This window comes from Oncorhynchus mykiss, chromosome 32 (assembly GCF_013265735.2).
Source record: "Oncorhynchus mykiss isolate Arlee chromosome 32, USDA_OmykA_1.1, whole genome shotgun sequence".
Taxonomy (NCBI): Eukaryota; Metazoa; Chordata; class Actinopteri; order Salmoniformes; family Salmonidae; genus Oncorhynchus; species Oncorhynchus mykiss.
The window spans coordinates 31,910,925-31,923,112 of NC_050572.1; the positions used below are offsets into that span (position 1 = coordinate 31,910,925).

Below are 12,188 nucleotides of genomic sequence, written 5' to 3' on the forward strand. Positions count from 1 at the left end.
TCATGACGTTATTGGATTATAAAAAATATTTAAAAAAATGTATGCTCCAAGTCAACATTGATAAGGATGTGTGTTTAAATGGTCTTTATTGATTCCTTAATCTGCAATAATACAAAATTAACTGAGAAAGCTGGTGTCTACAAAGCTAGATAAGCAAGCTGTCATATGACTCATTGACAATGAGTTGACTGACTTTGATGGAAGCATTGGCTGGGACGTTTCTTTTCAAATGTGATTTATTTAGTCCTTTTCTATTTTCGTCCTAATAGCATAACTTTCTCAAATGTTTGTCTACCAAGAGAAAACAATATGGCTCCCGAGTTTCGCAGCCGTCCAAGGCACTGCATCTCAGTGCTAGATGCGTCACTACAGACCCTGGTTCAATTCCAGGCTGTATCACAACCGGCCGTGAGCGGGAGTCCCATAGGGACGTTGTCAAGGTTAGGGTTTGGCCGGGGTAGGCCCGTCATTGTAAATAAGAATTTGTTCTTAACTGACTTGCCTAGTTAAAAAAAAAAAAAGTGTAAATAACACATCAAATCTATTGGAAATACAACTACAGCACTTCTATAGATTATACTAACACTTTAAAATACTAAGTTTACTAAATTGTATTTGGCCAAAGTCTGCTGTATTTTCCTATAAATAGGAAACTAGTCCATGCGATAGACACGTTTATGAATAAACCCGATTGTCTCGTGTTCAACGTCATTCTCTCAATAGAACTCCTTATACATGGGGACTTGTTTTCCAGTGCATGAGTGAATGGGTTGTTTAAGAGCGCTGTTGGGTACGGAGGGAGGGTGTTTAGCCTCTACCCGCTTCCTCTCCTTCCACACAGAACTTAATAAAAGGAGCACAGGGGGAGGGAGAAAGAGGGAGGGAAAGGGGGATTTGGCCCAAAGCGCAGAAGGTGAGACTGGCTGTGCGAATTCACCGGATGCACAGGAAATGGAACCTGACAGTGAAAAGGAAGTGAGGTAGCTGTGGGGAAACTCAAACAGGAACAGAGAACAGTGTATGAAGTAGTGTGAGATTGGGAAGAGGCTGATGTTTAGAGTTTTGAGTACGAAAAGTGACAGATAATTGCCGTTTATGGGGGAAATCAGGCTTGACAGATCCCATCTAGGAAAAACAAGTCCAAAGTTTGATTGATTCAGCCTTTAAAAGTGTTTTGAATCTAGAGAGAATTTACTGATGTTGCCACTTTCTTTGCTTAGCATGCATCAATATTTGTTTTCAAGCCCTTGATTAGAAAAACATGTAATACTGTTCTCGGTTGAATACGGCGTAGATGGTTAGTTTCAGATAGTATCTCCTTAGCTTGTGTTTTCAATGACCATATGGGGTATTATATCAACACACATTTGCAAACACACACACTTCTATATGATAAATGTCTCTGCATGAGTCAAACGAATGTACATACATTTTGGATCCTTCAATCCTTAGTTTAACGCATTATAATTTTATGATAACTTCATCCGTCAATACAGCATGTTCCATTAATTGGGCTCTAAAACAGGACCTGTAGTACAGTAAGTGCCGCAGTGGCTCAGTAGTCTGATGCCTACCATCAGTCATTGTGTAAGATTCATTACAGAAGTCATTATTTGGAGGCCCGATATAAAAACAGCCCCATGTTACATATTAACCAACAGCTCCAACTTCTCATGCTGAAAAACATTGATAAAGGCACTGTTATCTTGTTCCAGGCCCGATCCTATCTGCCGGCTGCCCTTAGTGTAATCAAGAAGCACAATGGGCCATATATTTCCTTCATTCAGGCGATGGACTTTTGCTGAGCTCTGCCAAGGACAGGCCCTGTGTGTGTGTGTGTGTGTGTACAGTGGTATACATGCAGCCAAGGCCTGAGACTGTTGCCTATACCCAATGTTTTATATAGGAACAGAGTCCATTGTGAAAGAGGGAGTGTTGTTGGTTTAAATATCCTCTAGAAACACCTTGAAGAGTGACAGGCAAGAGAAGCTGAAAAGCACATGGTGAGGACAGGAGAGAAATCACTGGGCAAAACAAACAAAAAAAAAAACAAAAAAAAAAACTATTTTGGGGTAGATAGAATTTTCAATTTCTTGGGTGCAAAAGAGATTCCAATGTATTGGGCCCATAGTAAAAGGGGTGATGCTGAGCAAAGGAACACGTAGTGACGAATATCCGGTCTACATTTAGTCTCATATGGTTCAGTTGGAAGTTTAGAATGCTCTCAACATTCAAAAACCTTTAACGATAATTTTTAAAATCTATTTTGTCCATCTTTATTGGACAATCTGGAAATAGTAAGTGATACTTTATGGTTCCCAAACAAATTTACTTTCAAGTGAAATATATTTCTAGTCTGTTGTGATACATTACAAATAGCTAACTATGGCCAGCCAGAAGTTTGTTTATACACTCATCCTTGCCGTGTCAAGTTTACACTAGTCATTGCAAAGACAATAGCTTCAGACTTTTCCCACCAAACTACTACACCTACCACATCTTCAGTTTTTCCATGAGCACTCCCCCCCCCCCCCCCCCCTAGTGAAGTAGGTAATGAATGTGTTATCCTGGGCTCTGCCCCATGGTTAGACTCTGGGCTTCTCAGACTAAAAGCATTATTATAGGTTGTTGAGATTACTGTGGTATCAGAAACAGCTGCTTGTAATAAAACACAAGATGGAGGATGAAATGTGCACAGGCTGGGTGAAACCTCTCGTAACAGTATCTTCCTGCAACTTTGCAGTGAAATTCACTCAGACTGAAACAGGGGAACTTAAATTTGAGTTTAGTTCCTCACAGCAAATGTAACAGAAGTTATTATCAACAGTGATTTCTTTAGAGATGTTTGCTGTCAATCTGAGTCTGAAGACTAATTCAAACTTGAAAATGTTTGATTTCCCTAAAATATTATACAGTTAACAGTTCTACAGTCTACAGTTATCCCTAAACTGTTCAACTGGGTATAATTTGTCTGTGCAGGATTCCTTAAGTGACAGACAGACAAATTACTTTTTCCTATACACTTGAGGACGTGCACCTTCAAAAGTAAATGGCTCTTTTAAGTAAACAAACACATACATAAAATATTGACTGTATTTTCAGGAGGGGAAAAAGGCCAGAAGCCGAGAAAACACTCAAAGGTTTGCGAAACACTTACTCTCCTCTCACACATCTGTCCACCAACGTTCTCATAGGAGGACTGTGTAACACATGACCAATTAAAAACAGAGCAAAGAGGGAGACCCAGGAAAAGACTGCAACATTAACAGAGAGACTGAAAAGTAGGTACATTGCATCCTGGAATCTCTACTGTCTGAGATTAGAAATCTTCAGCATATGAAACAAAACATTAACAAAGAACTTAAAAATCTGGCTCCAAAGCTGATAATAATAAGGGCAGTCGTAAAACATTAAAAACAAATAATTATAATAATTTCTATGCAAACTCACTCATACTGCAAGCGTTTGAACTGTAGTAGGCATCTAAATAGAATATGACAACAGTTGGTCCATTTAGCGGTCATGAGTCAAGACAACTTGTGACCTGTTATTTTTCGTATAACAAAAATCAGCCATCACTTTCTCTCTGCAGTATTATAGGCTCTGCCATTTCCTCTAACCTGAATTGTAGATTGTCATTGAAACAGAAAGCCCATAAGGTTACCTTTCAGAATAGCTAAAAAGCTAATGAGCATGTCTCAGCTTAGAATGACAGGGGCCAATTCTAAGACTAACACTGTGCAATAGGAGACCCAAAGCCAAGTTGCCATGGTTTTTGATCAATTTGTGGCGTTGTTGACATAACCCTGCTGAACTGACAGTCCAACTGCCTGAGAGCTTTTAGATAAAGCCAATTGAGATCGAGATTAGTTACTGCATCTTACGTTCAGCTTGCAAATGTTTAGAAGTGGACTGCTCAACAAGACTACTACCCCCCCCCCCCCCCCCAAATAAAAAGGAGAATTCGGGATGGGTCAATTCTATAAGCATTCAGTGTAGAATTGTGCACACCACACACATTTTCTTTAAACACCAAGCGAGCGTACAGGGACACTACAGAAGGTAATGAAAATATAAATAAAATGTTATGTCACATACTGGATAGGTGCAGAGAAATGTGTTGTTTTTACAGGGTCAGCCATAGTAGAACAAATTTGGGTTAAGTGCCTTGCTCAAGGGCATATCGATAAGATTTTTTTCCCCCCCTTGTCAGCTTGGGTATTCAAACCAGCAACCTTTCGGGTTAGTGCCACAACTCCCTAATGGCTAGGCTACCTGCCAATGCTATCCAGTGTTCAGATTGGCTGGTGTTAAATCATGCATGGTAGTAAAAAAAGCACCTAATATATAAAAGGCATAACTTTGGCAATAACACTTAAGGTAGAAGTATGTACACGAGGGGGTGTCTATGAGAAACTTGGCGTGTTTGTAAGAAAGACAGTGACTAATGGTGGAATGTGTGAGATGATGTCTAAGAACTGTCCACGTGAAACATGCAAAGTGCCAAAACATTAGCACTGTAGGCCTACAAGTGACCACTCCCACCCCTGGATGTCTACAGTGCTGCTAGGATTGGATCTCAAACTACTACAGACAAGTAGTGGGTGGAGCCAAGGTAGATGCCACATCCTGCTTGTCAATTGAGAAACTTCACTTCCAAAAATATCAATTTGGCCACTGCACTTTAGCAATACATATGAAAAATGCGTGCTTGTCAGGAAACAGATGGACTCAATTTCCACCATGCACTACTTATAAAGGCATTATAATCGTTAAAGGCACAACACTTAAAAGGGCAAACGCACCACTTCCGAGTCAAGAATAAAGAAGACCTGTTTGTTTGCGTTATTGCAAGATCAGTATCACACTTGTGAGACGGTCTTGTTAGAGAAATATGAAATGTTCGGACAATCCCTTGCTTGAGACCGAGACAAAAATGGGAAACTCCGTATCCGCCAGTAGCTGAACCCTCCTATGTTTAATCAAAGCAACATAAAAGCCCACAAATAATCCCATCCAGTCCCCAGTGCTGAGTGAGAATCCAGGGTACTTTCCCCTCTTCATGGCAGGAGTCATGTCCCATTTTAAACTGGTGATGGGGGCTGAAAGGGATTCTGGGAAATAAAGTCATTGTTTTAGATCTTTGTTTTTTTATTCTGCCATTTGCGGTGGTCATTGTGGGCCTAAGTGCAATATGCAGAGTTGGTCCATGCAGGTTGGCTTGAGGCTGGGTCCGAGGAAGGGGGAAATGAGGAACTCACATCGAGTCTCTGGATTGGTCCATTTGTCTGAAACCGCAACAAAACCTCATGTCATTGGACAACAGCAGTTTCTGAATAAAAAGTCTAACATTGTTGAATAATATCAGATCCCCCCCCCCAAAATAATGATCTTAAATCCACAGAGTATGTAGTTAAGTGTTTAAAACACATTTTCCTAGAGCTTAGGATAAGTTCATTGTCAACTTTTGGGGAAGTACAAAAGATTGTCAAGCAATGTGAATGGATGGCTTTCACTAACATACACACCCCCCCCATCTAAAATAAACAAACACTTTCAGCTGGACTTTCCAAATTTTCCCCAGAATTTCATCATATTTATTTAACCCCTAAGTATTATCCAGAGTGAGTGTGTGTGCACAAGTGGGTGTACTGGAATATATAGAAGGTACTTACTGGCTATAAGAGGCTGCTTCGGCCATTGGTGCTGGGTCCTTTGGACCTCATCTGTTCCTGGACTGACCCTGACTGCAGAGGAGACAAAAAGTCACAAACATCACTCCCTGGTAGAATTATGTAAAATACAGGGGAGTATCAGCCAGCAAGAATCGGGGATATTGACAATCTGACCTGCTTTCTGGTATTATATGACATGTAGTCAATCGTGTCACAAAAGTGCTATTAAAGAGTTGGTTGACAGCACCTTCATGATACTGGGACAACACTGTGGTTGCTAAGTAAGTGCCCTTTGTTCACTCACAACGATATGTTGATATTTCATATCCCGAATGGGAACACACTGTAGCCCCACAATCCCTAGCAGAAGTAAATAGTTGATGGATAAACTAGGTGTGCGCATGTGTAAATACAAACTAACTTTGCAACATTCAAACTTAAAACAAACCTGTAGTGGGAACACTGACGGCACAGAAGGTGAGGCAGTGTCAAGATTACACAGAGATGTTTCATAATGGCGTTATGTAATCATGCTGCACAATAAGATATAGGCAGCAGGGGGAAAAAAGGTATGCTCAAACGCACTTTAGCCCAGCTTAAACAAAAGGCAGCCGTGTTTGTCTACCACACCTGTTTGCACTGTTCCAGTGCATTGACTCCAATTCAAATGGGCCTTCTATCACTATCAGGGTTTTGTCATTGTTTGCAATGGAGCCGCTGGCTTAGTGCAAACACAAAACATATACACGACTCTCATTCGGCATTAAAAGCTCATTAATGCGTTTAAAGGTCGTCAATGCTAAGCAAACAAGACTTGGTCCCTGGTGAGTTGACTTGATTTTCAGCGGGATGTCAGAGTTCCATTTCATCCAGGCACAGGAAGTAGCTCTTGTTTTGCGTTCCTGTGCTAGACGATTGGGGGGAATCATTTACCAGTGTCGTGGGACACAGAGTGGGCCTTTCATTTAGCAGCCAAGGCCTTCCAGCTGTGTCACTGTCCCTTCTCTGTGTGCCCTCTGGAATCCCTCCCAGGGAGGGAGGAGGGACTGAGCAATAGAACCTAGCGAACATCATGGCATGAAGTGGTAGGAACACTTCCGCCTCTTGCACAGGCTGAGCCTTGTTCAAAAGTGGGCAGGTGGCTGGCTGGCAATGGGCCAGTTAACTGAATGTCTATTAGCCAACGAATGGGGGTGGGACTAGTGTAGCAGTTAATGTATCAAAGCTTCATTAGTGTTTTTGTATTAATTGTTGTCCAAAGAAAACCTCTGGACGATACCAGTTACCTGGATTGTAACATGCTGCAATTATGTTTTACGCAATATCCTCCATTTCACTCAATTATACAATTTTGCTGCAGACAAGACTTGATCCAAGTGTTGAAATAACAGTTCAGGTATGGTGCAAATTAAACTAATTTGACATGCAATTTGTGTGTAAAGCAAAGGACAAATAACAAATTCACTATGGGCAGCCCAACGGCAATTGTTAAGAGATTGATCGGTCATGATCACTGACTGGCGCATCATTCTTCTAAAACAATGATTACGAAATGTGTAAAAGGATGATTTTCATTAAAGTAGCCAAAACCTTATACATACCGGCGGCAAACCTTCTGCCATCTCCCCAGAGCCAATGTGTGTGAGGTGCATAAAGTTTGTGGGCTCTCCGATCATGCTGCGGTCAATCTTCCTCCTCCTCTTCTTCTGAAACAAATGCAGGAGGTCAGTGACCAGTGACCTATAGTAATTAAAATATGACTAGACAACTGCATAGGACAGTGGCTGTGCAACCAAATTGTGATTTTCATTCAGAAGATGCTCTGAAATTATAACATAAACATGCAATTAACCGAACAATGATCTACCATTTTTCTGTCTCCAAATAAGCAGCTTGTACTATTAGAGATACAGGAGAGGAACGCTTATTTGGTTATATATGTATACCATGAGGTGTTTTTTGATCATGGGATGAAATACTACAGAACAAACAGAAGTTTATGCTTGATAGTAAACCATGTCGAAAAAGCCTCTGAGAAAAAACTTCCAGAAGTAATCCAGCGGGAAAATTAAAAAGTAATTTAAAACAAAACAAAAAAGTGGCTTATGTATAACAAGAATAATAAATTAATCTTCTTGCGATGCGTAAGCCATAAAAAAATAAAGGCTTTTTAATTTTTCATTATATTAATTAGTTTATGCAGACTGGCAGATGCCATAGACTTTTCTTCTTGACGTCATCTTGAATTCTGAGGATCTGTTGGCGCATGCATACATACCCAATGAATCAGGCATTTCACCCACCCATTCTTGTTGCTACATCGTCATTGCAGAGGAAAATCAGGTGTCATTCCCACAGACTCATAAAGACAGCCTTATGACCATCTTAGCAAGCATATTTTGCTACCAAATTGAGTCAGTGAACACCCAGCAATGCCAGGAATTGAAATCAATGAACATATGTAATCAAATCTAGGCAGCATAAGGTAAATCTATACTCTTTTGACATTCTTTGTTAAATCAAGTAGGAACATCTGTGTATATCGACTTCGAAGTATCAATACGGCAACATTACAAGGCATACCCAACCTAACCAAATACCCAGCTGGTTGGCATCCACTGAAGTTGCAGCCATGCAGGCCATGAGTCATACCAAACCTCAGAAATAAGCCCTGGACTATAATGTCGCTTAATTGGGAGGAATGCCATCCCGTGGCTGATTCATGGATGTCTAGCTAAATTGGTCAGCTGTGTGTGCTGCAAAAGAGAAAGTCGCCTAGCAACTTATTTTAGGGGATGCCTTCAGCATATGTTGTGTATAGCAACCACTTGGTGTCAGTAACCCTTTGGCATAGGCTATGCTTAGAAAAGTGGGTAGCAATTACATGACTTACATTTAGGAAGTTAGGCATACCCCAACTACCAACATCTCATGAGAACATGAGTAAAAAGGGTCTCAATAGTCTTCTTCCAAAATTGACACGCCCCTACCCTTTCGAGACAGTTACATGTAAATCCTTGCCTGTGTTTATTGAAAGCGATGTCTCTGTATTGTCCTCCCCCCACAATAGAACAAACACAGGCCCTAAAAATAAAAGAGGAAGGCGAGAGGGAAAATGCCCTCCCATGGGACAGAGGCCCAGACCGCATCCTCTCTCCTGAGCCGCCGGGTTTCATTGTTGGTGAGTGGGAACGGACACAACCCGCCATTACGCAACACTCCCTGCAAAACCTGGGCCAGGAAAGAGTGAGGGTCAGGAAGGGTACCGCCCTGAGGAGGTCAAGGGTCAGCGGTCGCTTCTGGAGAGCAAAAGGGAAGTTCTTACACTTTCCGGTGAAACTGATATTTTGTGTCATCAATAGGACCTCTATTCACCCCTATAATGTGCACTAGGATTCCATAAAGTGTTTTGCTTTGAAACATCAAGCTACTATTAGGTCCAGGCATTATACTTCTCTGGACAGATCAATACAATTGTTAGGGTCTCCACATCAGACAAGAATGTAAGATAGTAAGAACATGCTTATCTATACAGTGCGTCCCCATATGATGCCTACATTACTGATGGACACAACTACGCATGGTCAATAGTGCATTCGAAAAGTATTCAGACCCCTTGACTTTTTCCACATTTTGTTACGTTACAGCCTTATTCTAAAATGGATTAAATCAAATAAATCATCAACCTACACACAATTCCCCATAATGAAGAAGCGAAAACAAGTTTTCGGAATGTTGGCAAAAACAAAAAAAACAAATACCTGATTTACATAGGAATTTAAACCCTTTGCTATGAGACTCGAAATTGAGCTCAGGTGCAACCTGTGGTAAATTCAATTGATTGGACATGATTTGGAAAGGCACACACCTGTCTATATAAAGGTCCCACAGTTGACAGTGCATGTCAGAGCAAAAACCAAGCCATGAAATCAAAGGAATTGTCTGAAGAGCTCCGAGACATCATTGTGTCGAGGAACAGATCTGGGAAAGGGTGCCAAAACATGTCTGCAGCATTGAAGGTCCCCAAGAATATAGCAGCCTGCATTATTCTTAAATGGAATAAGTTTGGACCCACCTAGACTCTTCCTAGAGCTTCGGGACAAGTCTCTTGTCCTTGAGTGTCCCAGCCAGAGACCGGACTTTAAATATATATATATTTTTTTTAACCTTTATTTTACTAGGCAAGTCAGTTAAGAACAAATTCTTATTTTCAATGACGGCCTAGGAACAGTGGGTTAACTGCCTGTTCAGGGGCAGAACGACAGATTTGTACCTTGTCAGCTCGGGGGTTTGAACTTGCAACCTTCCGGTTACGAGTCCAACGCTACCCTGCCGCCCCGGAGAGACCTGAAAATAGCTGTGTAGCGACGCTCCACATCCAACCTGAAAGAGCTTGAGAGAAACTCCCCAAATACAGGTGAAAGGGAGAGAAACTCCCCAAATACAGGTGTTTGAGAAAAGTCGAGGCTGTAGTTGCTGCCAAAGTTGCTTCAACAAAGTACTTTTAATTTAATAAATATATATATATATATATATATATATATACACACACTTGCTTTTTCATTATTGGGTATTGTGGGAACTATTTAATCCATTTTAGAATAAGGCTGTAACGTAAGAAAATGAAAAAGTCAAGGGGTCTGAATACTTTCCAAACACACTGTATAGCACAGGCAACGTCTCTTTGTTGAACATGTGCTATGGGTCAGATGGTCAGTGAATTTTAATGGCTGTAATTCACTCTAAGTATAGTGAGTGTGCAATAAATCAAAGATGGCACTCCTTCAAGATATCGCTCATGATGTGGATGCCACTGAACTGCAAGCTATAAAACGTCACCCGTTTAAAGACATCAGCCGGTAAGTGATTGCAGATGGAGTCTGAAAAACACCAGAAATACATCAGCCTTTGCCAACAGATTTATTGGACTTTGATGCATTTAAAAAAAGGGTCCCCCATAACATCTTGGCGTAAAATCTAATGGGTAAAGAGGTCTTTCGGGCAGTGGTTCACTTTAGGCTGTTCTAAGCATGCATTTAAGACTCCAAAAATATTTGTTTTCAAGTTCTAGTGTGGTCAGAGTAAGCTTGCTTGGCTGCCTGGGATGCCCAAACCTTGCCCTTGGGTACTATACTTGCAAGACTTGCCAGGGACCTCTACAACCTCAAACATATTGTGGCATGACAGGGTTGAATAGAAGTGGTCAGGGTCTAACATAGAGCATGCTTGTGGAGTATAGTCCATAGTCTATTACTAGTCTCTATACAACTATTAGATGAGGAATTTTGTGAAACCTGACATAGAGAACGTTTTATATAAGACTCTACATGAGTAAATAAGAGGCAGCTGGCCCAGACTCACCGGTGGGGGTTTAGCCACCACACAGCAGCCCATCTTGTGCCAGAACTCGCTCATTCCCGGGCTCCGCCGGTTCAGCGCCCTGCTCTCTGTAGCCGCCTTGCAGGCTGGTGAAGACAGGTAGCCCCTGTGACCCTCAATCTTGGGATAGTCCTGGTGCATCCAGATCCCTTGCATCAGATAGCCAAAGTGGGTCAATCCCCAAACCCAGCACCTGCAAAATATCAGGTCCTGATTCTCTCAAGCCTCCCGGTGTCTTAATCCTTCTTCTGGTATCCAGTCAGATTAAAGTCCTTAGGGTTTAATCTGTTGAGACAGGAGTTTATTAAAATAATAGCCAATGTAATGTGAACATGGTCCTACTAGTTCATTTTATTTTGATGCAACATATCACTGAAAACCTACTAAGGCAGCGCCGTACCGGCATACTTTTTACTTGATTCTGCCCAAACCAGCGTCTTGAACAGTGTTTTGCTTTTGCACCATTTTAAAATAATGCAATTCTTTGGGAGTACTTGGGCCCCACCCCCCCACCCTCTGGTCCAGGTTCCAACCGAAGGGAACACAATCAGGCATAACATGTCTAACATATTGCTTCACAAACAAGTGACAAGCACATTAGACATGGGAAAGACATTCCAAGGGTGGAAAACATCTAAGCATCCTCCATTCGCCTCTAGGTTGTTCCTGTCTCGTCCCATGGAAAAGCCAAAAACACACCGGAGGTCCATCCCTGAAGCCATTTATATTCCCTCTGCAGTGTGAAAGAAAGTTCCATTACACTTCATAAAGTTGGTTTATACTACTTAGTGTCGTCGTTTATTGCTATGTTTAAGATTGTCACTGATGATCCGCTAAGCCAAATTAGAGCTGCAGCTTTTTTTTTTGAGAGTAGTGGTTACCGCTTGCTGTGACGATTCAGCTTCTTTCTACAGGTTGTTTTTCACCACTGGGTTTGGACTTCAGTTTCCTTTGGGCCCGCTGCCGATCATTTGATTACCCTTTTCATAATGACATGGCTCTCGTCCAGCTCTGTTTTATCATGCCCAGAGGCTGTGTGAGACAGGGAGGAAACTGTTAAGGAATGTGTGTGGTGGAGTCTCTCTCTCGACTCTCTCACTCACACACACGCTCTCTCTCTCAAACCCGATACAA

The 12,188-nt window shown here is 41.5% G+C and overlaps 1 protein-coding gene across 6 annotated transcripts in view; it reads right to left on the minus strand.

The window, feature by feature from the left end:
• Positions 1-2,312: 2,312 nt before the first annotated feature.
• Positions 2,313-12,188, minus strand: part of LOC110488303 (CDC42 small effector protein 1) — a 42,458-nt gene continuing 32,582 nt past the window's right edge. For 3 of the 6 annotated variants that reach the window (XM_021560488.2, XM_021560487.2, XM_021560485.2), the window contains 5 exons: positions 11,936-12,086; positions 11,037-11,339; positions 7,277-7,381; positions 5,676-5,747; positions 2,313-5,288 (listed from right to left, as the gene is read on the minus strand). In XM_021560488.2, the coding sequence (XP_021416163.1) occupies positions 5,679-5,747; positions 7,277-7,381; positions 11,037-11,210 (348 nt within the window). In that variant the 5' untranslated portion in view covers positions 11,211-11,339; positions 11,936-12,086 and the 3' untranslated portion in view covers positions 2,313-5,288; positions 5,676-5,678. The remainder of the gene's footprint in view (positions 5,289-5,675; positions 5,748-7,276; positions 7,382-11,036; positions 11,340-11,935; positions 12,087-12,188) is intronic. The other 3 variants (XM_021560489.2, XM_021560484.2, XM_036970758.1) reach the window with 1 other exon arrangement.